Below are 26,213 nucleotides of genomic sequence, written 5' to 3' on the forward strand. Positions count from 1 at the left end.
AAGAATCTGCCTGCCAATGCAGGAGATGCCAGTTCGATCCCTGGATTGGGAGGATCCCCTGGAGAAGGAAACAGCAACCGACTCCAGGATTCTTGCCTGGGAAATCGCATGGACAGAGGAGCCTGTCAGGCCACAGTCCACGGGGTCCCAAAAGAGTCAGACAGCACTCAGCGATTAAGCAACAACAACGAATCTTGGTGGGAGGGTTCTTGGCAAGGGTCTCTGTTTGGTGGTGGTTTGGTGGTGCAGCCTTGGCACTGGTGAGGAGGGTGCTTTGGAGCCAGGAGCAGCAGGGCAGTCATGTCATGGTGGACACATGCTGCTGCGTTGGGACCGTGGGCTGAGGAGCAGGTCTCTCCCCTCAGCAAGGCTGCTTGGGAGAAGAAGGAAGCTTCTAAGGACAGGCGGGCAGCGCTGTGTCCAGGCCTGGACCTTGGCTGCCCCAGTGGGCCCCAGAGCTCTGCAGTGCCTGGCCTGCCCGGCCCTGTGCTGGGTGATTTTCAGTGATGCTGGCTGACTTGGAGGGACACTTACTGACAAGGCTGTTCCATCGAGTTATGCAAAGGAGCCAAAAGGCTGACCCAGGTCAGCTGTGTTTGCTGTGTGGACAGAGTGTGCAGCTCAGGCGGGTGAGCAGGGGAGGGTGAGGGGGACGAGCATTTCCTTTCCGGGGTGTCTGCCCTCAGGGTCGACACCCTGTGATGTTCTGCTTTTCCCCTCTTGCTTCCTTCCTCTTGTCACCAGTGTTTTTTCTAACAGAAACCCCTGGACATTTCTAGCCCTCAGGGCAGCATTGAAACAAATTTCCTGGAGAGGGTTCTCTGTCCCTAATGTACTTGGTGCCCAGCTCTGCATGGACTTCATGCTAGGCCCTCGGGGCTCACAGAGACGCCCAGACCCCCCTCTCCCTCAGTCTGCCCCCACCCTTTGCCCTTGGGGCCTCCAGCAGCTTGGCAGGACAGGGCTGGAAGACCTGGTTCTTGAAGATCAGCCCAATGCTTCCATTTTACAGATGAGGAAACTAAGGGCAAGAGGAGCCCGAGTCAGGATTAGAGCCACCTCTGCTAACTCTGGGATCAGTGTTCTTCCCAACCAGACTCTGCCTCTCTTGGCTTCCACCTCCTTTTTGAAGCTTTTGATTATGATGGATGACTGGGGGATGTTTGTGCTAACAAACAAGGAGTGGGTTTGAGGGGGACTTGCTGGCTAATGATGGGCGGAAGCCCAGTGGAGTTCTGGGTCAGACCGGTCGGTGTCTGATGGGTTCCTGGGGTTGTCTCTGAGGGTTGGTATGAGCTAGGGGGATGGAGCTTTATAGAGATGCCCTGAGAGCTCTGGAGTTGGTGATCTGGGTTCAAGCCTCTGCTCTGACTCTGGAACTCAGATAAGTCCTAGCCTTCTGCAACCTTAGATTCTACAGTAGACAGTAGTGATACTCCTATAGACGGTAGTAACCACTCGTGGAGATGGTAATAATACTCGTGGCTGCCCGAAGAGGAGGGCCCATTCTGGGCTTTGCACAGCATGGGACACCCGGACCTGCTCTTGCTTCTGCACCCACTGTGCCAGCTAACGGCACACGCACACACGTTCTTCAGCTCAGGCGTCCGTGGCCCACCTGCGGCTTCCTTAGGGCTCCCCTTGGGTGGGGGGATGGGAGCATCTTCAGCCCGTCCAGGCTCTAACTTACAGAGGCCCCTCCTGTCCTGGCCCTAAGGAGGTCCCTCTTAGTGCCAGCTTCCCCTCCACACCACCCGGCCCCCAACGCCCATCCCTGGGGAGGGGCTGCACCCGTGGGAGACCCAAGCCTGCGCCTTCTCCGGTTCCTGGTTTTCCAGGGAGCCCTGGCTGGAGGGGGATGGGAGAAGAAGCCCTGGAGGGAGGGGGAGTGGGGGAAGCAGAACCGGGAACTGGAAGGGGAAGGGTGTGGGTGGGCCTCGATCCAGCCTGCCTCCCACTTTCCTCCTCCTGCCAGTCCCCTCCCCATCCTGGCTGGCGCACTGGAGGCAGGGGCTTGGCCCAGGAGAACTCAGTGTCTCCTCCGAGTGAAGAGGGGGGTGGTGAAGCCACAGCACCCCCACCCCCAGCTGAGGCCTGTGGTGGGGGTGGGGCCCAGGCTTTGTTAGTTCGCTGGCTTGAGGCCCACACCTGAAGCAGGGAGACTGAAAAGCCCCTAAAATTCAGCCGTGTGCCTTCGCAGGGCCCCTTGGAGCCCACCAGTTTCTGAGGGCAGATGGGGCCGGTCCACGGGGTAGGGGGGCAGAGCGGCCTGGCCTCCTCCCGAGGCGGGGCTGCGGCCACAGCCTCTCCCGCCCACAGGGCGTCCCCACGACAGCTCTGCAGACCTAGGTCTTCAGCCTGGCCGCAGCCCCCGAGTTCAACCTCAGCTTTCTCCGGGCCCAGGCGCCTGTCCTGAAGTGAGGTGACTTTCATTTCACTACATCCTGTGACTGCCGCTCACTTCCTCCACATGGGGGGAGCGGTGTGGGGGTGGGGGTGCGGGGAGGACAGATCAGAGGAAAATGTAGCCAGGCTGGGGACCTCTGGGATTTCCCAGGGGGGTGGTTAGGGGTGGGAGGGAGGCTGCGGGAAGCTTTCAAAGGAAAGAACAGACGTGAATGAAGACACGGGAGGAGGCGGGAGGCAGCTGTGAGCCCCACTGTGCCACAGCCGTGCGGAGGCCCCGGGGGAGACTGTCGTCCCATCGCCGCCTCGGAGACAGGTGGCGGGCCCCCCGAGGAAAGCCAGGCAGGGCCCTGCTGCCAACTTGGCTGCCTCGATTTCCCCTGGCCCCTAGGGTGCCGAGTCCAGCCAGCACCTGTGAAGAAGAGTCAGGTTGGAGGGGCAGGCCTCACAGGCTGGGGGGTGGGGGGTGCCCTGAAGCTGAGGGGCTGGCTCTGGGAGGGACTAGGGATCAGGTGGGAGGGCCTGGGTTGGCGGGGGGTGCCTGCCCTACTGACCCCTCTTCTCTTCTCTTCTTCCACAGGTGGAGTCACTGGAAGCCCAACCCCACCGGCAGCCTGAGGCCGCGGTTCCCCAGGGTTTCCGCTCCGCACCTGGATCTATGTCTAAGTTGTAACTCTTGCTTACCAAGACCACGATAATTCCTTCCCCAAAGCCCAGCAGCCCCCCAGCCCCGTGCAGCCCCAGCCTGCCTCCCACCGCCCAGCTGCCCGCGATGCCCGCCAGCGGCCCCGGGGACACCAGCGGCTCCGCTCTGGAGCGGGAGGAGGAGCGCAAGGTGAGCGGCTGGCTGGCTGTATGGGGATGGGGGTTAGTGCTGGGCGCTGGACCGCATTGCTCATCTCCATATGGGGCTGTAGGGAGGAAAGAGTCTCCTTTTGTGATAAGCAAACTGAGGCGTGAAGAGGTTAAATACTGGAGGTCAGGCTCCAGGAGCTGGTCTCTAAGCCCCCACCCCCACCCCTCCGTGGTGTTTGAGCTGAACTTCAGACCCCAGGTCTGTGTGATTGTTAGGGGTTGGGCTGGCAGGGGCCCCAAACCTGGCTTCCTTTCTGAATCGGCCTCTTGAGGATTAGCTGTGTGTCCTTAGTCATTTTACCTGGTTTAGTGGCCTCTGTTTGCCTGAGGGGTTAGTAGCTTTGGGTAGGCCAAAGACAAGTTCAAGGAGCTCTGTAAATGGGAGGCCTGGTGAGGACTCCCCCTGCCACACACACAGCTGGCTCACCACGGGGCATGGGGTGCGGTGAGCTCAGGGTAGCACCAGCCACGGTGGAGACATGGGTTTCCACCCCCCACCCAACCCTGGCTCTGAGCAGGCGTCACTTCTGGCCCTAGAGCCAGTGACGTCCTTGTTTTTAGGGCCCCAAGAGGGGTGACCTGTTTGCCCTTCTGCTGAACTCTAGGATGGGCCCAAGTCAGTTAGAAGAGATCCCTGCAGACTAGTGGGAGTCCCGGCTGGGTCCTGACTGGCTAGCTGAGGACCTCACCAAGCCATGTCCACCTGTCGGCAGAGCCACTCGAATCCCCAGGGATGGCAGGCCCCGCCTCCACCCTGGCAGGGAAGCCATGCCAGCCACGGCCTTCCTGGGGCATCCCAGCTGGCAGGCCCGGGCTGGTCCCCTCAGTGTCCTCTGCCTGCTCTCCTTTTCCTAAGTGGGAGTGAGGGGTGGTGGTGCTAGGTGGTAGCTGGGAGTAGCAGGGCGTGCTCATGGGGCACAGTTGGTCTTTCTGGAACCAGGGGGACACCAGGCATGGGGCCCCTGAGCCCTCTGAGGACCACGATCAGCTGCAGTTCCGAGACCTGCTCCCTGCCTACTCTTCCCACCGTGTGTGCTTGGCTCCTTCTGAGGCTTGCTCATTCTTAGAGCCAGTTTCTGTTTTCTGGGTAATTTCCATCCATTTGGTCCTTGAGGACAGCCCTTGAAACAAATGGGGCAAGGACAGATGGCCGTGGTTTGTAGACGAGGAAGCTGGGCCCAGCTAATCAGTGGTAAGTCCGGATGAGAGCCCGGTCTCCTGCCCGACCTGTGTGGGTCCTGGTATGGACACACACACACACATGTGCATGCATGAAGCCCAGAAACCTGCCTTCCCAGCCCAGAATCCAGTAGAGTGCCTTAGGATGAGGGGCCGTGTATGCCTCCAAGCTGGGGACAAAATGCATGCTGCAGCCCACCTGCTGGGGCTCCTAGGGGCTGCAGGTCAGTCCCTTTCTTTCTGATCCCATGGGCTTTCTGGGCTCCTCCCACCCAGGACTCAGACCGTAGCAGACCCACACCCTGCCGTCAAAGAGCCAAGGCCACCTGCGGCCACCTGTGCTCTTGATCCGCAGCTGTGGCCATGACTAATTCCCTTCCCTCCTTGGGCTTGGCTTTGCTCCTCCATTGACCCTGACCCCCTCCCCTCGCCCGGTGTCCTGGCTGGTGCTGACACTGCTCTGTGTCCATGCACCTGCAGTTGGTGGTCAGCTGCCCCCGACAGATGAAGGAGATGGGGCAGACGGGCCACATTCCTCCCGTTACTGGCCAGGGCTTCCCCAGGCAGCAGAGCCCCCAGGGAGAGCAGCAGATGGGCTCGCTATCATGACAGTTCAGGACAGAGAAAAAGCACTGGCCAGAGAGTCCCAAGTCCCAGGCCCCAGGCCTGCGGATGTCATTTCCTGGAGATGGGACTTTCAGGCCCTCTGGGCTTGCATTTGCTCAGCTGTAAAATAGGGATAGTAACTCTTACTGTGCCTGTTTTATAGGGTGGTAGTGGAAGTCAGATGAGGTCACAGGCATGGAGTGCCCTGCAAACAGCAAAGTCTGGTCCAATTATGAGGGATTACGATTGCTATTATTATCTACCCATAGTAACTGCTCTGGCTCAAGAGGCAACAAACACACACACAGGCCCAAGCGCCTGGTGCTGATAGAAGGAGCTGATAGACAGAGGCTGGGGCATGGCGGGTACTCCTTCCCGGTGTGCATGCTGGCTCACCTGGCACATCTCCCTGGCACCTCAGGGCTGGCTCTCGTGGCTCCAGGAGCCGCCCTGGGAGGGCGGGCAGAGATGCTGACAGCCACTCACGGCAGCCCGTGAAAGCCAGGCCTGGGGCAGGGGTGCCGCGTGGCTGCAGAGGGGAAGATGGGTTTGGGCCAGAGCCCAAGGAACCTGGCAGAGTTTCCAGGGGCGCCTGGCACAAAGGAACTGTTTGGTGAGCCAGAGGGCAGGGGTGTGGCTGCCCACTGGCCCCTTCACCGCCCGGCCCCACGTGCCCTTCCCGCCTTCCCCTCCCTCCCCACCGGCCACGCCTCCCTGTACCTTTCACTCCAGTACTTCCTGGAGCTACCAGGCCTTTGTTTATGCTGCTTCCTCTGCCTGGTGTGCCCTTTCCCTAAGCTTCTCTCCTTTCTGATCAAAACCCTGGCTTCAGTCCGCCTTGAATTACAGAGAGAATCAGCAGTCCTCAAACTGTGGTCTATAAACCAGCAATACCAGCAATACCTGGAAGCGTTAGATATGCAAATATATAGGCCCCACCCCAGACCTGCTGAATCAGAAGCTCTGGGGAGAACCCAGCATCCTTGTTTTAACCAGCCCTCTAGGGGACTTGAGAAGTACCAATGTGGATCATATCCAGCCCTGCCGCTGCCCCTGGAGGGCAGGACCCCAATACTGTCATTGGGGTGGACCCTCAAGGCCTGACTAGCTCAGAGCAGATGCTCAGAAAATACCTTATGGATAGGACAGAGAGGAAAATGAGAGTGGATGAGACTCCTTCACTGGAGAGCAATCCTAGAGCCCAGATCAAGCAGTCAGGGCGCAGCGCTGGGGGCGGTAGGCTGAGAGAACAGAGAGGTCTACGTTATTTGGTGGCCTTCTGGCTCCTGCCCAGCGTCCCTTCTCCCTGCAGCCTCCCTCACCTTACCATCCGTGTGCTGGGCAGGGACGGGGCTGCTTGGGGAGACTGGGAGGAGGCAGGCTTGGAAGGGGTGCTGAGCTCTGGGACTCTGGCCAGGAAGGGTCAGCTGGGTAAATGTGGCCACAGAGAAGGGAGGGGGAGGTGAATTGCAGGAAGGCCAGGAACCTGGGTCCTGGCTCAGAGGGAATCATGGAGATGGGGTTCTAGGTCCCGCTTGGAGGGGAAAGTTGGGGCAGAGAAACAGGGCAGGGGACCAAGAGTGTTCCAAGCCTTGGGGCTGGAAGGGACTCCTCGGATCCTCAAATGTGAATCAGTGTCTCACGAGGAGTCCAGGCCCCAAGCTGGGCCCCTCATCTTCCTGCTCCCCTTCTCCTCTGGCCTCAGAAACCTAACAGATGCATTGAGTGCTGACTGTCTGCCAGGTGCTCTCTTAAGCTCTGTGCTTGCCTTCTTACAACTGTTCCCCAAGATAGGTTCTGTTATTTCCAACACTGTCTTATTAAAGACTAAACTGATGCTCAGAGAGGTCAGGTCACTTGTCTAAGGCCACAGAGCTAGCAAATGGTGGTGCTGGGATTATAACCCAGGCTTCTGAGCCTTTCAGGCTGCGACCCATGTGAAGGGGGAACAGAGTGGATGTTGCCTCCCTGCTGTGATATTCTATGGTCCTAGCCACGTTTCTTCTGCTGCAAGTTAAAGAATGTTTATTTAGACTAAAAATTGGGATGGTCAGAGAACGCTTTTCTCTGTGTAGCCATGCTCTTGCCCTGGGGTGGATGTTGGGGGTACTCACCCCTAGCAGGAGCTCACGTGTGCAGGCTAGTATGCACGACTGGGTACATGTGCGCACGTGTGCATGCACACACACACATGCACCCAATACATGCTCTTCTGTGTAAAGACACTGCTGTATACATGTTGCTTCTTTCCCTTCTGCCTTCCCTCTTTTCTTTCTCTTCAAACTTAGGTTTTTTCCCAGTACCTCGCACATAGTAGGGCTCCCCGAGTCTGTTGGGTGAACTGAATAGACCTCCCTGGAGGATCTAGCAAAGGGAAGGGGATAGGAAGATACAAGGATGGGTAAGCCATGCCTGCCCTCGGAGGAGGGAGGCTCCTCCTTGGACAGTTTGCCCTCTCCTGCTGGCTGGTGGTGGGGAGATATGTATTTGTGCTGGAGGGCACAGCAGGTGTGCCTGTGTATGCATGTATGTGTGTGTTTACATACATGTGTATATGTACACACATATGGCCAGCGCCATGAAGGGGGCTTCTCCCTCCTCACCTAAGTTCAACCCAGAGGCCTGGCATCCTTCAGGGGCATCCTTGGGTGGGGTTCCCCTGGCTCCAGGCTCAGCTGTTCTTGCTGGTCCACAGGTCTGGTGCCCGTCCACAGGTCTGGTGCCCGCCCCCAGGCATGCCTTCCCTTTAGCGCACTTAAATTGCACATGGTCACTCAGGGCCGGCTCTTTGCTTTATAATTGTCACCATAGGGGTAGCTGAAATAGCCTTCCCTCTTACACATTTAAACAGTTCCAGAAAAGGCAGAAATACCCTTATCTCTTCAGGAACACAGCTAATAATAACGGTCCACGGATAATAAAAAATGTCCATTTTTAGCTCAGTGGAGTTGATTAGATGCTCAGGCATGGAGAGCAGACGAGTGATGTAAATAGTGCCCCCCACCCCCGCCCCCAGCCGCCCCAGAGCTGACCGGGACCTCCATTGTAGGGTTCAGGCTCTCTCAACTTCTCGAAGTTAGCTGCTACAACTTGTCGCATTTAAATTTGCAGTCAGTTCAGTCTTGAGCGGGGATCAGCTGGACTCTGGAGACAGGCCTGTGTTTGAATGTGGACTCACCTACATGACTGCTGAGCATTGAAATGTGAGGTTTCCAGGAGACAGTGTGTGTGAGTGGTTAACACAGGGCCCTGGCACAGATTGAGTCTTTTATCATTTATTTTGTATAGTTAACTAGCTGTCTGTCTATCTACCTTCTTATCTTTCTCCCCATTTGCCTGTCTCTCTGCCTACCCTCCTATCTGCACATTGGTGCCCAAGATCTTCTGTATCCTGAGGACTGAGGGCCTGGGAGAAGAATGGGGATGGTACAGATGCGGCTGTGAGTGGTGTGGGTTTAAGCACCCTGAGCGCCCCTGGCCCCTCCTGTCACCCACTGAGCAGAAGCAAAACCGAGGGAAGTTGTGGGATGAACCCAAATCCTATGGCAGCGGCTCTGCTATCTTTGGAGGCTCCATGAGGGGCCATGGGTGGGGAAGCCGAGCTCAGTTCTGTGGAGCGAAGAGGGCCGGCAGGGAGCTGAGCAGGAGAGTGTGTCCCAGGGAGAGTGGAAAGTGGGGTGATGCCCTTCCTTTCTGGCACCTGGGCTGGGCACAAGGACTGGACCTGGCCTGCAGCTGCCCTTACGGAGGGCCACAGAGCAACGAGGGCTCTCACTTACAATCACCCCACTTAGCACGTGCACAGCATGGAAGGGCAGAGTCTAGAGGAATTACCTGTGCCTGGCAATTTCCTCACTTAATCCTCACGGTAGCTGGAGGAGCCCACTGTCATTATCCCCATTTTTACGGGTGAGAAGTTGAGGCTGAGAGAGGCTGAGAAACTTGGTAAAGGTCACATGGCGGCAGAGTGGTTTTACCTGGATTCTTTCTGTCCACAAAGTGAGGGTGGCTGGTGGGGCAGGGATGAGACGGTGGGCTGTGCAGAACCTGGGTGGGCTGCTGAAGGGGTGAGGGCAGAGGCGCTTGGGGGCCGCAGGGGTGGCAGCTAGCAGAGTGGCTGTGCTCCATCCGGCCTTCAGCAGCGCAGGCCCTGGTGTGTTTAGGTAGTGTCTCCCCCTCTGAACTGAGTTCCCTATTTGCTTATCTTTATATCCAGTACACAGTAGGTGCACAGTAAATGTTTCTGAGCTTATCCACGGGCCTGGCCTCATGGCAGCCCTAGGACTGCAAGGGTGGGCACGGCCGGGCTGCGGTGGGCTGGGTGTATATTGGGGGAGTTTCCCTTCTGGAAGGCAGTGAGGCCCCAGCGTGGCGCACGGGGTGTGCGTGGCGCACGGGCTGTGCGTGGCGCACGGGGTGTGAAGGACCTGGGAGAAGCCATGGTGTGCAAGTGCCCAGGAGCTCTGAGGGCGGGAGGGGCACACAGGACACGGCCGCTGCCCACCCAGGACCGGAGCCTTTGGGGAGCCGTGGAAGACCTTCATCAATAATTATTACACAAAGCCCACCGAGCAGTCGGTGAATGCTTGTTGAATATTGTTGGATAGTTGGAACAGAGGACTGCCGAGCTCTGGGAGGTGACTGAGAGCAGGGAGGAGGGGGCCCAGGAGGGCTGTGTGGAAGTGTGAGCACCCACAGTAGTGTTCGCTGTCTCTGCCCTCCCGCCCGGCCTCCTGAAGCTCGCCCTGAGGCCACCTCTCCGTGGCCTGGCCTGGGCCTGCTGGGCGTGTGCGTGTGCACGAGCGTGTGTGGGGTGGCCCGGGGGTGGGGGTGGGGGTCCTGTGCCCGTACCTCTGCCGGCTGGGGACTCAGGTGCCCAGAATGGACTCTGCCTGCCAGAGAAGCCAATTCGTTTCACTGAATTCCACGACCACAGACAGGTCTTGGGAGGCCGGCCAGCCAGCTGGCGAAGGCTGGTACATGCTTGTCTCGGGGGGCCCGGGCAAGTGGCTGGCTAGATCCGGCAAGTCCATCCCCTCAACTCAAACACCAACTTGAGACATCTGCTCAGTGGATGCCGGGTCGGTAGCATCCGGTGTGCGTTCCAAAGGGAGCACGTGTGTCTGGCTGGCTATCTCTGGGCGAGGGTCTCGTGGGATGTGCTCTCTCTTAGCGGGAGGGGTCCCTGTCTAGGCATGAGGCCCCTGAGATAACTGTGTGTGGATGTGTATATGTGTGAATGCCAGGACATACCTTTACCTTAGCTTTCCTGCCTGCTCATGTCACACATGTACACGTGCCAGGGGCACACGGCAGAGGTGGGTATCGTGGCATGTTGCTGTGGAAAGATCCAGGGGCTGGGAATGAAAAGATTTAAATTTTGGTTCTTAAGGCCTCCCTTGCTGGCTCTCTGATCTCTGAAAGAACCACTCTGAGCTTCAGATTTCCCGCCTGCGTAATGGAAAAAAAAAAAAAAAAGAACCAGCTCTACTTTCTGTAAGGCGTAAGAATAAAATGAAATAACGTATGTGAAAATGCTTTGTTAATTACCACGTACTATACAAATGTGAGAGATTATTATTGTCATGGCCCAGCTCCTCAGAATGAGAAGTTGTATGTGGCTTAAAATAATCCATCCAGTGAGCTGTGTTAAAATGTAGGTCAAATCCTAGCCTCAGAAGTTGAGAGAGCCTGATGATAACTGCCTCATCTAACAGACCTCCAAATGCGAAGGGGCTTTGAAACCTGTAAAGGGTTATATAAATTGAAGTGACAGGATCATGTTTAAGACAAGAAGGTACATTTTAGTCACCCTCTTGCCTGATTTACAGTTTTAATGATCAAGCAGCCCTTGAGCCTCCTGCTTGGTTGTACTGGTGCAGGTTTGTGGATTTGCACATGTGCGTCTCTCGCTCTCTGTGTGTGGACTTGTTTATTGAGCATCTACTATGTGAGAGTTACTCATCAAGTATTTTGAGTCCCTGCCCTGTGCCAGGCGCAGGGAATGGAGGCACTGGGGACAGAGGCCAAGGTGAATAAGAGAGCTTCTTCCTTGGAGGGGCTCATGGCCTGGCCCGGAGGAGAGCCAGCAGTCAGTTGCAGCATTGGAGAATGGGTACACTGTGAGAGGAAGAACCCAGAGACTCAGTCTAGTAGAGGGATGGGAGAAGGGGCCTGGGGGGTGAAGGAAGGGAATCTAGGAGGTGAGGTTGGAAAAGTTAGGGTTTGCTGGTCAACCTGAGAGGAAGGTAATCGTGGCAGAAGCCAGGGTCTGTGTCAAAGTCCCAGGGAGGAAGCAGCCCGCATTTGCACCTGGTGTGGCGGTTTTGCAATGGCCGGAGCTGCCGGCTGGAATCCTAGGTCCTGCCTTTACCGGGCTAAGGAGCTTGGGCTGATTCCGCTGAGCCCTGCGAGCCTCCTCCGCAAGGACTTAAGCTCTGTGGAGTGACATAATCAGTTTTGTATTTTGGAAAGATCATGGAGCCCCAGTGTTCCTAAGGATCGCACTGCGGCGGGTACCAGCCAGATGTTGGGGTTTGTCTGAGCAGTGAGTGATGGCTGCATATGCAGGCCTTGAGCTGGGATTTGCATGGGGGTGGGGAGGAGACACTTCTGGGAATAGTTCTGGTCCGTATGTGCGGAGCAAAGGAAGTTAGCAATTCTTGAGTGCCTCGCACATGTCAGCTTTCCATATATTACCTCAGTTAATTGTTCTACCATTGCTGCAAAGGAGGTATTAGTATCCCCATTTTGTAGGTGCGGAACACTAGGCTGGAGAGGTTAACCAGCTGGAAGGGCCTAGTGAGGAAAGAGCAGAGCAGAAAGTCTAGCCTGACCCTCCCCTGCCCACTCCCCGAAAAGCCCACCTCCCTATTTCTGCCCACTCCCACTGGAAGGACTGACTAATCCAGTCCCTTCACTTGACCGATGAGGAAACCAACCTGGGCTCAAAGCTTGTCCTGCTCAATTTGTTACTGTTTTCCAGCTGCTCCAAGTCATTGTGGATCAGATTCTTCCCTTTCAGAGTATTAGTGACGCCTCCTAACTCAATGCTACTTGCAGATTTGATAAGCATATTTTACATTCCTTCGCTCAACCCATCAGCAGGGATACTGAATGAAACAAGCCCCCTGACAGATGCGGGAATGAACCACTTGATACGCCTCCTTGAGGGGCACGGCCCCAAGCCATCTGCTCACCCTGCTCAGCGTATTATCCCCTCTCCCTCATGGTGTGAACGTGGGCAGGCCCAGAGCAGAAGGTATCACCGCCTCCCTCTGCCCTGCTATGTCGCTGCATCACGGAAGAATGACACGACCAAAAATAGCGCGCTTTTCACAAAACTGTGTGTGGGGCCAGATGGAAAGGGTATGGGCCAGAGTCACTCAGACCTGGCTGCAACTCCTGCCAAGTCTCATGGCCACTTGGCTTCCTGAGCACACCCCAGGGTACCTGAGGCCTGAGTGTTGGACTGGGCAGCAAAGGCCTACTTGGGCCCCAGAGACGGGCTCAGAACAGGGCCCCGGGGACTCCCTGTTCTCAACACACCAGGACTGGACAGATGGTCTGGCGTCAGGATCCTCCACCCCTTCCTCTTGGGGGTGTTGCTAAGTCACTTCAGTCGTGTCCGACTCTGTGTGACCCCATAGACGGGAGCCCACCAGGCTCCCCCGTCCCTGGGATTCTCCAGGCAAGAACACTGGAGTGGGTTGCCATTTCCTTCTCCAGTGCATGAAAGTGAAAAGTGAAAGGGAAGTCACTCAGTCGTGTCCGACTCTTCGTGACCCCATGGACTGAAGTCTACCAGGCTCCTCTGTCCATGGGATTCTTCAGGCAAGAGTACTGGAGTGGGGTGCCATTGCCTTCTCCGCTTGGGGGTGTTGAGTTGAATAAAATTCAACAAGGGAAGATGCACTGAGCGCCTCCGTGCGTCGGGCCAAGAGTGCGTGGTTTAAGGTGAGGAATGCCAGCAAGTCTCCAGATGGCAGGGGGTTGCCTATCAGGGGCCCCCAGAGGCTTTCTCCATATGCTGATGGGGGGGTGGGCCTGGTGGTCCTTAAAAGTCAGGTGTCTTTGTTTTCAGTCTGTGCAGGCGGCCTGGTGACTGGTTCCTGAGTGCTGTTCTGAGCCTCTGACCAACTTTCATGCCTCTGATTAATTCAGAGCAAAAGTTAGAAAATCAGATGAATCCTCCTGTAAGAAATGCAGTGTGTTAAAGAAACAGTTCAGAGGCCAGAATTTATGGGTGGTGGGAGTCCTTCCAGACCCTTTGGCTGCCCAGAACGATCCCAACCCACCTCAGTACCCCACCCCAGCTGCTGCCTGTGCCTTCCAGGCCTGTCAGCCCGGACACAAGAACAATCAGAGGCTCCGCTAGGTCTGGCCTGTGTTCTGTAGGCAAGTCCAGGGGCTTGGTGGGCCCTCTTTTTTCCAGGGAAGATGTCATTCCTCTCATCTGAGAGGCACGTGGAAAACCCACCAAGGGCTGTGTCTGTTCTAGGCTCTGGGAATTCAACAAGGGGATAAACCATTTTATTCATCTGCCTTCTTAAAAAGCCAAGAAGCAGGCAGAATGGGCACTAGACACCTTTATGCCCCCATTTTATGGATGAAGCAACTGAGGTTCAGAGAGAATGGTCCTGAAAGCAGCACACAAACAAGCCAGGCACATAGCAATTTAGGTTTGCTCTAAGCTCTGCCTTTCTATGATTGACCGTTCTGTGAATGCTGAGTTGCCTGGTCAGCACAGTCAAGACAGTGCCATTTTAGCCATTGTGGAGTCTGACCGAAAGCACCATCTCAGACTAAATTCACCACACTTGGTTAGATTCAGTTGGAACCTTCACAAACATTAAGTTGCGCTGGGAATCCTTGCTCTCTGTGTGATCCAGGTGATTATTTCTTTTTTTTTTTTCCCATTTAATCAAATGTTTATTCAATGAAAGTATGTATAAAAACTTTACAAATCTTAGAACTCAACTGTACATGAAGTAGGATGATGGGATATTCAGTTTTTAACATATACGTACAGCACAGTTATTAACTGTTCTTCCCTTTCCCCTTCGGTCCTTATTTCTGGCTCCTGTTTTATCGTGTGAGACCATTCTGTTATTGGCCTAAAGGAAGATTAATGGACAACTTTTACTGCTTTCAGGCCAATGGAGGAAATTTCAGGTGTTTTGTGTTTTTTTTTTTTTTTTTAAGAAATGGGAGACTAAACATCAAAAATTAAGTTTTTTCCCAAAGAGCAATTTTTTTGTCCTGATTTTTCTCTGCCATTTTTGATGCCTCAATGAATGTTGCCAGTAAACTATCAGCATTAACATTTAAAGTCATTAAAGTTGGTACATTTGCTCACAACTTTCCCTGTAAGGTGCATATTCTTGTATTTTTCCCCCACCCCTGCATACTCACACTGATCTAACAGCAGTTGACTGGTGCTAAAAACAAATTTACCATTGGCAACTGCTAGAATGGCATGTTGTTTTCTATTCAGAAAGACAATCTATAGAATGGTACTTTCAAGTCTGATTTTTAAAACAACCAACAAATTTGTTGGAAACTGAAACACATGTTTTGTTGTTATTCAGCTTTGAAAAAAGCCAGCAATTAGATAAGGCATGTGCATTAATTCACCTGTTTACAGCAAGTATCCACACATATAGGTGATTGTTTCTTAAACGGAGGTGTCTGTGGGGTCTCGGAAGATTGCTCAGAACCATCAGGTCTGGCCCACTCACCCTAGGCCCCTCCTAGAGGCCTCTCCTGCACCTGGCTGTGTCCCACCTCAGCCTTTCTGCCCTTACAGTCTCTGCCAGTTTTTCCTGAACAGAGCCTTTCAAGGGCCTCTGGTCCCGAGGTAGCCTTTTCTCGCTCCCCTGCACCCTCCCCTCCTGTCCACAGCCAGCACCATGCTCCCTGTCCTTGGCTTCTTATCCAGACTTCCCTCAGCTGGGCTCTGCAAACTGTCTCATCGGCCCCTCTCCGGGCTCTCAGTCCTCACTGCTGTGTCATTCTGCACAGCTTCTCCAAAGGCTGGCCATGCCCATCCCTAACCAAATCGCGCTGCCCTCGACTTCTCTGTGTCTGTCAATTTTTGCCTCTTGAGTTGGCAGCTCCCTTTTTTTCTTGCACCCACAGTACACTGGTGTCCACTTTCTGCTCCTCTAAACACTCTCTCCATGTCTTCCAGCTCGACCATAGCTTTCCCCTTGGTGTCGAGGCCTGGCACCTCTGTCATCATCTCTTTGCATGTCTTCCGAGAACTCCCAGAACCTCAACTGTGATGCCCCCAAATCTCCTTCCTGGTTGGGTCTGTCCCAGATGGGCCTTGAATGGATAGATGGACAGAGGGGCCGGGGTTGCTCTTCCCACAGGTCTAAGGTCTACGACTGGTCACAGTAGGTTTTCGTCCACGTGTCTCACCATCACCTGAAAATTAATGTGGCAAACCACAAGCTATTTTGAAATCACAAAAAATGAAAGTTGAGTGGGACATCGAGAGCCACCTCGATGAAATCCCCTGGGAATCTGTGTGCCTCCCCTTCTCTGTGGCCCCAGCACGGTCTGGGCCAGCACCTTCCCCTGGGAGGACCATGATGCCACCCAAAGCTGCTGCTATCATCACACAGGGGCATGAAGGGCAGCCGGTGGGCCCCCTGCTGGGTCGGGGTCCCTTTCTCTCTCCTGCCCCAACACAGTTTGTGCTCGTGATTAGTCATGCTGGAGCCGCTGAGTCAGAAGCGACTTGTGGGTGGTTTGTGGCCAGGCTGGAGCAGTGAGGCAGGAGGACTTTCTAGGTTTATATGTCTGCCCCACGAGACAAGCCCTGCAGGGCCTGGCCCTGGCACAGGTGAAGGGTGGTAACAAAACCCAGCTTCTGGTCCAACCCAGTCACCAGAAGAGGGACATCACAGTGAACCAAGACACAGTCCCTGAGACACTCCTGTGGAGTGACAGCGCACTGTGGCAGTTGCTTCAGGGCAGGCGTGTGTACAGCGCCTGCGACAAGCCTGCTTCCAAGGGCCTCATGCACTTCCAATAGATGCTCAGCTTCGTGTGTCTCTTCAGGGGATTCTCTTCAATAAAGGTGATTGACTCTATAGAGCTAATTTCATTTTTGTACTTGTGTTAGATTTTTTTTTTCCCATATAAATAAACTCATGTCCAGGAACAACTTTTTTGTCAGAGCCTGTGTGATGAGTCTGTGGCTCAGAAAACGTGTCCACCCGAGGGAGAGCTGTGTTCTGCCGGGGCAGCGGGGCGGCCCACAGGTCCCCCCGAGGATATACTGAAATCGGCCCGCGGGAGTGGCTCAGCTCTGCCAGGCAGGAGGCGGGTGAAGACCATCCCTACCAGGGTGCCAGCGTGACACCGCCCTGGGAGCGTGGCTGCCCTGTGAGTGGGACGCTGGGGAGGGCTCTGGGGGTCCAGCCCTGGCTTTACAGGCTGTGTCTGTGCCCACAGGAGGGGGAGGAGCAGGAGGAGGCTCGCGCCAAGGAGGAGCGGCAGGAACCCAGCACAACTGCCCGGAAGGTGGGGCGGCCTGGCAGGAAGCGCAAGCACCCCCCGGTGAGTGAGGCGGCGTCCGCCCCAGCCCCGTGCGCACACACACACGTACCCACACGTGTAGGCTCTAAACGTCCATGATGTGTGGCCTGCAAGGACCTTGGCACACTAAGACTGGGGGATGGGGTGCATCCCTCCAGCTGTTAAGAGCCCAGTTCCATTCCCCATTCTCTGGACCCAAAAACCACCCCCCACAACTTCCCTGTTTTCTACATTGAACTGGATGCCCCCAGAGGCCAGGGGACTTGCATTATGAATCTTGTGGGACTTGAAGCAGGCCCCTGACTCCCACTTTCTTTCTAGAAGGCCAGCAAGAGGGTAGGACTTGTTTTGCCCTGGCCTGCCAGCATGGGTCCCTCCCTCCCCATTCAGACACCCATCTTGGGCCTCTGTCCCACCTGGAGAACTTGGAGGAAGGGGACTAAGGTCTGGAAGTCTGATCAAAGTGAGTAGGGAAGACATGCAGGCTCATGAGTCCCTTTGTCCGAGAGAAGGAGGGCTGGGCACTGTTTTAAGTCTAGTGGAGGACCCAAGTGTCTGGGTGCCATTGCCTCGGAATCCAGGGCGAGGCTGCTGGGTTGCCCAAGATGAGGAGTGCCCTGTGGGGCAGGGCCCGGGGGCTGCAAGAGCCTGCCTTCCTTATGCCTTAAACTCAGAGGCAGAACAGTAGTTATTTGCCAGCACCAACGACAGCTGGTTCCTTTCTTTTCGTCCCTTCCAGCTGAGAATGGGAAACTTGGAGCAAGAAGGTAAGGAGGAGCCAGGAGCCCGCATTAATTGTAACTCAGCCCTTCAAGGACATGTTCTCAGAGGAGCAGGATTTTCTTCCGTGGGGCAGAGAGTAGGGTGAACAGTGGCTGCAATGAGGGAGGGAGGGCTACACCTACTGGAGGTGACGGGGTTTTCGGAGTCAGGAGGTTTGGGAACCTGTGGGGCGTTGAAGTGCACCGCTGCCAATGCTGCTTGGAGATTTGGAGTGGAAGAGGGCAGAAGTTAAGTCATTTAACTGGTAAGTAATTTTGAACACTTTTAATATTCAAGCAAACATGGATATTTTATGGCCTGGAATGAAAAATGCACAGGCAGTTGAAAGATAAAACTGGGGACTTCAAAGGAATTTCCAGCTTGCAGCAGACTCCAGGCTGCACTTCCAGATTCCTGGGTGCCCCTCCACTCCACTCCCCAGATAGACTACCTTGTCGGGGAAAGTGGCGGGGCACAGTGCCGATGGAGTCAGAACCCATCGGTCATTCCATATCTGAGCCATGCTTGTGCCTCTCATCTGCAGAGCACGCTCCGCCCTTACTTTCCGGTGCTAGGGGTGGGAGCCACCACCTGTAGCAAATGGAACTGGCAGCCCTCTGACTCATCTTTGTGAGTCCCTGAACCAGAGGGAGGGCACATGACTGAGAGGTGGGGGAGGTCCTTGAACCAGCAGGTACAAGGAAGTCAGGGCCAAGTGTGTGTCCAGAGTTGTATGAAGAGAGAAGGGGGTGCGGCACAGCCCAGTGGATGAAGGGTCAGTGGGTCACACACCTTGGCCTGGAAAAGGGGCCCAGCAGGGAAGGAAAAGCACTGTCTTTAAAATCCAGCAGACCTGGGTTTAAATCTCAGCTCCACCACTGACCACCTGCGTGACCTTGAACAAGTCAACGCCTGAACCTTGGGTTCCCCTTCTGAAAAACAGAGATGATACGAATGCATTCCCCCTAGACCCCTGGGAAAATTAAATGGGTTAAAACACCAAAGAGCCAATGGTCAGCCAAAGTCGGTCCTGTTCTTACGTGGAACAGAAGCAGCAGCACTGGATTTATTGCTCGCCAGCTGTGTGACCTTAGCAAGTTACTGAACCTCTTTGAGCTTTTGCTTCCTTGTTGGAAAAAATATGGCTGCCAGCCATACCTGCCCTGTCTACCTCCATGAATGCTGTGCAAACAGCAAGGTGGGCTTCAAATGCACAGTGTCATAAGCCTGCCCCTCCGGCCTCCACAGGTGCCAATGGGCCAGGGTCTAGAAGGCCTTTCGCGTGGGAGCCTGGCATTAGCCTCTCAGAACTCCATGGGAGGTGCGCACATCCCGTGCAGGTCAGTGTTGATGTGGTCCAGTCCTAACTGACATCTGAAGCCACGTGGACTCCCAAGAGAGGCCCTGGGAAGGGGGACAGAGCACGGGGAGGCAATGTTGATTGGGGAGGCAGGGGATCCAAGGCAGCGTTGTGACAGGGACCCTTGCACATTTCGGGGCACAGAGAGCAGCCAGCCAGTCTTTCCTGGCAGCAGCCCCATGGACCCTGAAGGGAGCCCGCATAGGGGAAATCTGTGCTGCAGCCCAGGGCCAGTCCATGGTCTCCTGGGCCTCTTGCAGAGCAGATGCTTGCCCAGGCCTCCTCCCCTCCCCAGCCAAGGAGCACAGCAGCGTGGGTTTCTGGGGACCTGGTACAACTATGACCCTGGGAATGGATTGACCAGGGTGCTTTAAGGCAGCTGAGTGTGTGTCATCCAGCTAAGCCTGGGAACCAGGCAGGGAGTGGTGGGCTCGGCTCAAACCCTGGCAGGTGGAACAGAGCAGGCAGTGCTGGGAAGCACAAGAGGAAAACCTGGCTGCAGGCGGGCTCTTGATGTGTGCCAACATTGCACACCCACTGCTGGACAGGAAGGGATCAGGTATATCCAGTGGTGTCCGCCATTCCCCACCCAGGGTCTTTAGATTTTGCTCCCAAGGCCTACCTGTCTCTGGGTACCTTCCACTTTCTCCTGCATCAGCCTCCTGGCTGTGTCCTCACCCAGACCAGGCCCCACCTGCCCGCAGCATCTCTCTAAACACCCCCTGCTGCTGCCGCTGCTGCTAAGTCGCTTCAGTCGTGTCCGACTCTGTGCAACCCCATAGATGGCAGCCCACCAGGCTCCCCCGTCCCTGGGATTCTCCAGGCAAGAACACTGGAGTGAGTTGCTATTTCCTTCTCCAATGCATGAAGGTGAAAAAGTGAAAGTGAAGTCGCTCAGTCGTGCCCGACTCTTCGCGACCCCATGGACTGCAGCCTACCAGGCTCCTCTGTCCATGGATTTTCCAGGCAAGAGTACTGGAGTGGGGTGCCATTGCCTTCTCCCCAGCCCTCTCTTTTTTGGCCACAAACACATTACACCAACTGAGCACCTGCCAAATAAATAAGACTTATTTCAACCTAGTGTGTTCGAGAGGAGACCACATGTAATTACAGTAAATACAGCCTGGGGCACGTCGCTGTTCAAGAATCTGCAGGGGGACTTCCCTGGTGGTCCAGTGGTTAAGAATCCACCTGCCAATGCAGGGGACGTGGACTTGATCCCTGGTCCAGGAAGATTCCACACACTGTGGAGCAATTAAGCCTGCGTGCTGCCACTACTGAAGCCTGTGTACCTAGAGCCCGTGCTCCGCAACAGAAGCCACTGCAGTGAGAAGCCTGAGCACCACAGTGAAGAGCAGCCCCTGTTTGCCACAAATAGAGAAAGCCTGTGTGCAGCAATGAAGACCCAGTGCAGCTAAAACTTAAATATTAAAAGAAAAAATCTCCAGGGGCTCCATTTCTCACGGGATGAGACCTGGAACACTCCGTTTGGCTCCTCACCACATAACTTCTCCTGCTTCTGCATGGGTGCTCAGCGTCCACCTCTTTTGCCAAAGAAACCCCATCAGCTTGCTGCTCCCTGAGCACCCTAGGCACATTTGTTCTGATGTTCTTGGCAGCCTTACCTGCTCTCTGCCCACCCAGTGTCACAGCCCACCAAAGCCTGTCTTGCAAATGAAGCCCAGGGCAACCATCGTGAGCCATGCTGGCCCTCCCTTTTAAATCAGTTGTTGAATTAAAACAAACACTAAGATCTAAGACAAGATAACAGCCCTGCGATCCCGGACCTGGGTCTGCACACCTGACGGAGAAGCACCAGTCTGAGAGCTGTTTGTTCCCCGGTCTGTACAAAACTTGAGAATCAGTTTAGAAACCTTTATATCAACTTGATACTGTCACCACATCTACAGGCACGATTTTGTGTTTTACAGAAGTATCATTCCCTGATGGATTGGGAATCTAAGATACCTAAACCAAAGCCCGGCTTTTCGCACAGAAAAGCTGGTGGTGAGAGCATGTCGCTTCCACCAGATCTTCCATTCAGAGGTGTACCACCCCTTCCCCTTGCACCAGGCACCTGCTCACTGAGACTGGCAACCGTGAAGAAAAGCTGAGAGTGGCGCAGCGCTCAACTGCCTACGAAGGCCTTCTACCCCCGTGGGCCTCATTTGATGCTGACAGCAAACCTGTATGGGGAGGTGGGGGCTGCTGTCATGACTGTCCCCACAGTCAGAGGAAGAGACCGAGGTTCAGAGAGGGAGACCTAGACTTGGCCTCCAGCCTCCCAGCTGCAAAGCCCAGGGTTCTCATCCTCTCTCGCCACTCCAGTCTCACCACCTGGGAGACTGGGTACCCTAAATTCGCTTTAAGATAATATACGCAGGCTGGGCTGTTTGAAAACATGTGTAGACCTGGTCTAAAAAGCATCTAGAGGAAACAGAACCGAGCAGGGCGACTGACCCACATACTAGACAGCCTGTGGCTAAGCGGGGAAGGGTAGTCTGAGGAGTAAGAGGTGGGCCCGTTTCAACCAGGCGGCCGCATTGGTCTGTGGCACTGGCCTAGGAGCCAGGATGCTCACGGCCCCCACGGCAACAGGAAACAGGAAGCCAGCCACAGGGCTGGGCGTGGCCTCCGAGGGGAGCTGGCACCTGCGTGCAGGGCCTGCTGGCTGGCCAGTTCTCATGGCCCGCAGAGGGGACAGCACCACGTGGGGCTGGTCGCTGCTGGCCGGAGAGCGGAGGCCCGCGTATGGGTGCGAGTGTCGGGCTGGGAGGAAGAGGCATCTTTTCTGTTCTCCGGCTCCAAGGACATTGAGAGTAACAAGTGAGGGTATCTGAAGCTGGTTCCTGCCTGATCGCAGGCCCAGACAGCCCTGCAACCAACTTTGTCCCTCATGTTGTTTATACCTAGGGCTCTAGGAGGGACAGTATCCGCCCTTGCCCACCAGACCCTGGTGGGGGACTGGTCCTTTGGGGCTCCCTGCCCTGTTAACTAGGTAGATGCACTTATTCATTGAAGATTTATACTCATCAACTTCCTCCAGGGTTATTTTTGCTCAGTGGGAGCACTCTGAGGTCACTTCTTGCTAAGAATAACCCAGAAAGGGAGGGAGGGGGAGGGGAGAAGGGGGCTGGGAGCAGGCACTGAGCTCAGCCAGACCGGCCCAAAGCCAGTGTTACTCACTCCTCTTTGGAGGCGGAACCTCCAACACAGCGCCCCAGTGAGTGAGCTCACAAGGGCCACACTGCCCCACTTCAGAGCGAAGGATTTGGGGGTGTAAGCTGTGTGAAGCTGGGATTCTGTCCCATGGCAGCTTAAAGCCAGCTGTTATGTAACTTGCTCAGTAGTGTCTGACTCTTTGCAACCCCATGGACTGTAGCCCACCATGCTCCTCTGTCCATGGGATTCTCCAGGCAAGAATAGTGGAGTGGGTAGCCAGAGGATTCGCTTCTCCGGGGGATCTTCCAACCCAGGGATCGAACCTGGGTCTCCTGCATTACAAGTCAATTCTTTACAGTCTGAGCCACCAGGGAAGCTAGCTGAGAACCTTTTAACTCGGTCATTGAGAGTTTGCAGTACTGGCTCATTTTCCCACCTAACAGATCCCTTTGCTTCTGAAGACAGCGCTTTTTGTGTCCAGGTTCGAAGGGCTCCTTCACTTACCTCTGGAACCTTGACTCAGTGACTTGGCACCCCTTATTTTTATGCACAAAACTTTCTGAAAGGGTGTCTCTCATTCCTGGGGCCCAGCCCCTCAGGGGGCGTCCCTGCCTGTGAGCCTGCATCAGGCACACGGCTGCCCACTCCCATCTCCTCATGCTTTTGAAGGGGTGGGGGAAAACAGGACTGGCAGGCCTCTCAGGAGGGCAGAGACTTTTCTTGGAACTGTGCCCTGCAGACGCCTCTGCTGTTCCCACAGCTGGTCAGTCAGATCAGCACTCACGGAGGCATCCGGTACCCAAGAGCCTGGTCCAAGATCTGCGCCTGAAGTGCCAAAGAGATGTTGTGGGGAGGGGCTGGACTTTCGAAGGGAGGTGATCCCTGGAAGGGGAAAGTAAGAGATTTTCCCACTTGGGACCCTCCTGAGCAGCATGTTCAGAGAGGGGACCCATGTGGCAGGGAGAGGATGGACTGTGAGCAGACTGGCTGGGCTGAGTGGATGGAGGTTTCATTTAAAAACACCTTCTATCTTGGTTGGAGAGGTAGTTTACAGGCAGCCTGAGGGTTTACATTTTATCCTCTTGAAAATAAGTTGTGTTTATCTGGAGAAGTTTTGAGACAGCATGGGGTGTGAAGTGATGGGAGTCAAGTTTTGGGAAGGTCACTCTGGCATTTGTGAGTATGACAGTTTGAGCATACAAGAATGCAGGGAGATAGGGTGATGAGGCCAGAAAATATGTCCAGAGTCTACTGGGTTGGGGGCAGCTGTGATGGGACAGAATGGGTAGGGCCTGCACTGCTGGGCTGCAGACAAGGGAGAGAAGGGAAGGTGCTGCTGGCCTCCAGGGATGGCGACAGTGTTATTGCCAGAGACAGAGACTTCTGGAAGGTCTGGCAGGGGCCCTTTCAGAGGCCACTCTAGATAGCTGGTCTTACCAGGGAAGCATCTAGGTGAAATCTCAGAATCTCCATTTTGCTTTCCCGAAAATCCCTGCTTATTTTCATCCCTCCCTGGCCCCTTCCCCAGAGCCACACGTCCCAGGCCACCTCCAGCGAGAGGCATTCATTCCCTCCGGTCCTGAGCCCTGAGGGCTTTCTAGGACCCTGTGGGCTTCTTGGGAGCCTGAGCTGCACCTGCCACACTCCCACAGTGGCAGGGACCTTCCATGAACGCTTTGGGGCAGAGTTGTTGACGTTGGTCTTCTTTCATCATCCTCACCTAGAGAATTCTGTGCGTTTCAGTTCTGCCACCTCAAGAAAGATGTAACAGAGCTGGAAGAGCTCCAGAGAAGGGCAGCTAAACCGATCCAGGGGAAGGCAGGGCTGCCAAGTGAGGACAGACAAGAGAGATTATGGCCCTCCAATCTGGAGAGACAAAGGCTGAGTCGGGATGTGATTAAAGCTATGAAGTCACGGCATCGGGTGGGGCAGGATGAGCAAACCCCGGTGGGGGTGGGTGGGGGTGGGTGGGGAGACACCCAAAGAAACTTTAGAAAGGTAGGTGAAGCGGAGAAAAGAAAGCCCCATTTTCCATGGTGAGTTCCCTTCTCACTGAACCTGTCACCCGATGCCTGAATGTAGAGGCTGAAAAACAGAAAAAACTTCAAAAGAGGTTGACTTAAATCCTACGTGGGATCTTCTCCACATAATGGCTTTTTCAAGGCAGCCTCCAACTCACCCTGAAATCCTTTGAGGGTGACTTCAAAGAGCACAGCCAAGCCCTCTTCCAGGTGGACAGGTGTCCCTGGCTGAGAGCGGAACCCCGGGTGGGCCACCGCTCACCAGGTGCTTGCTTGCTCTCACATCCGTGTGTCACAGCCAGCAGGGGCCCCGACTGAGTGACCTCTGCACCCTGAAGTTCTCTCCTCCATCCTGAGTTGCAAGTGGGCGTGCACACGCACACACACTGAAGAGATCTCTGGGGAGGAGGGTGGGTGGGAAGGCAGCTCCTGGCCTCAGTGGTGAGAGGAAAGGTAGGACCTAGAAGTTGCATGCAGCCTGGGGGATCAGACTTGCCAGAGTTGGCCCTCTCTGGCCTCTGGTCCTCCTGTCCCTTGACCACACTGGTGGCCCTTGTAGCTACTCCACTGGCTAAAAGGAAATTGGAAGGGTCAAGGTCCTGCTTCCAAAGTCTTGGGGCCCAACTCCAATCACCCCAGGAAGGCTGGGCAGGGAGGCATGTAGAGCCTCTCTCGAGAGTGGGCTCGAGGGACCTCTCTGGCTCTCTCTGCCTCAAGGCCACTTCCGGCCAATCAGAGCAGACAGTGGCCGGGGGAAGGGGCTGCAGGAAGGCCTGGAACAGAGGAGACTGGGGAGCCTGGGCCCAGTGCCAGCACTTAGGGGACAGGGCCGCCCTGCTTACGTGGACAGTTTGGCTGTTTCCTGAAATTAGAGTCAAGTTGGGAAAATCCAGGGCTTGGTGGGGACCCGATGGGCCTGCAGCAGCTGAGGAACTGGATGAACAGTGGGTGTGGGTGGAGGGGGATGCTGGTGTGTGTTTGTTGACATTGTTCTGGGGCATCTGAGCACAGCTCTGTCCTATGGCGGGGAGCAGATGTCTCTGGGCCATGGGTGCACTCCTTGTGTGTCTGCACATGTGATTGTGTGTCTGTGTGTCTTTAATCAAGAAGACGTAACTGGCAGGATGCCAGGGTTCCTGGCTGGCACAGAGCTGACTGCTGCCAAGGGCCTTAAAGGCACAATGGCCATTTGGGGGTGGGGGTAGGAGGGCAGGAAGACGGGAGGGTGAGGTGAGGCCGCCCAACATCTGCTAGCCTCAGGGCCTCCTTCCTCCGGGAGTGAAGGCCTTTTTCAGCAGCGGCTCCTGGCATGGGAAGAGAGGGTGAGTCAGGTGCTCAGAGCCAGGCCGGGACCTGGCTCCAACTTTCAGGGCCTTGCAGTGGGAGAGGCAGGGTCCCTGGGTCTCACCCCTCCACACCTGAGTTCAGGTAAGCCTGCATGCCAAGGCTGTGCTGGAGAGCTGGGCCCTGGGCCCTATCTCCCATGTATTATTTCCATCACCTCTTAACTTGCCAGTGTGTGTGAATCTTGTGTGTGTGTGTGTGTGTATGAGTATTATAACTGTAAAAAGCCTCAAAAATCACTTCCCTATCTGGAGCCTCAACACTCTTCCCCACCTTGGGAGACAAGGCCTCACCTCCTGAGGCCTGGTGGGCATTCTGGGGTCTGGTCCAGACTTCCAGCAGAGAGGGAGGGGAGCAGGGCATGGGGGGCGGGGCTGGGGAATTGGCTTTGGCCTGAACAGGTTCACTGCAGAAGGTTCCTTCTTGCTTCGCCTCTGGCCTTTTGCTGTGGTGGCTGCTGCCAAGGAAACAGCCGGCAGCCTTTCCCTGGCCCTGCTCAGGCACATCAAAGCCTCCTTTTCCTCCTTGCAGCCCGTGGGATTTGAGGTTGGCTTTTCTGGAGACTCAACCCAGGTGGGGAGGCCAGCTTTCGAATGCCTCTCCTGTACCTGGGTCATTCTGGAAGCTCTACCACGTAGAAGGTGTGTGCCTGGAGGGCAAACTATGGAGCCTTTTTCTTTGGAAAAGTAAGAGCAACATAACCCATCGGGATAACTGTGATAATTACGTTTATTAATTGTCTAAGCATCTTTATGCCGAGCCCTCTGCTCAGTACTGGGGAGCTGTCAGTGGAGTGGTTGGAAGGAAGAGAAATAAAAAGATAAATAAGGCAAAGCTCACAGCCTAGGAGGGAGACACACAGTAAACAAATAATTAGGTACCATGTGAGGAGTGCTTTAATGAGATAGGGTGTGAAAGTGCTTTGTAAACAAATGTGGTGTGTGGTGGACTGGGAGATGTGAGTAAAT

The 26,213-nt window shown here is 55.2% G+C and overlaps 1 protein-coding gene and 1 long non-coding RNA gene across 2 annotated transcripts in view; one reads left to right on the top strand and one right to left on the bottom strand.

Annotated features, from left to right (window-relative positions):
* LOC120851604 (DNA (cytosine-5)-methyltransferase 3A-like) overlaps positions 1-26,213 on the top strand; it is a 60,317-nt gene that overhangs the window by 22,647 nt on the left and 11,457 nt on the right. Inside the window, exons 2-3 of the mRNA XM_040224514.1 lie at positions 2,987-3,241; positions 16,513-16,617. Of these exons, the coding sequence (XP_040080448.1) occupies positions 3,179-3,241; positions 16,513-16,617 (168 nt within the window). The 5' untranslated portion in view covers positions 2,987-3,178. The remainder of the gene's footprint in view (positions 1-2,986; positions 3,242-16,512; positions 16,618-26,213) is intronic.
* On the bottom strand, positions 3,627-20,538 carry LOC120851608. The gene is made up of 3 exons (XR_005718355.1): positions 20,525-20,538; positions 17,498-17,500; positions 3,627-7,511 (listed from the first exon to the last, which is right to left on the bottom strand). It is a non-coding gene; the product is annotated as an uncharacterized LOC120851608 (long non-coding RNA).

Source organism: Oryx dammah, unplaced genomic scaffold (assembly GCF_014754425.2).
Source record: "Oryx dammah isolate SB20612 unplaced genomic scaffold, SCBI_Odam_1.1 HiC_scaffold_25, whole genome shotgun sequence".
Taxonomy (NCBI): Eukaryota; Metazoa; Chordata; class Mammalia; order Artiodactyla; family Bovidae; genus Oryx; species Oryx dammah.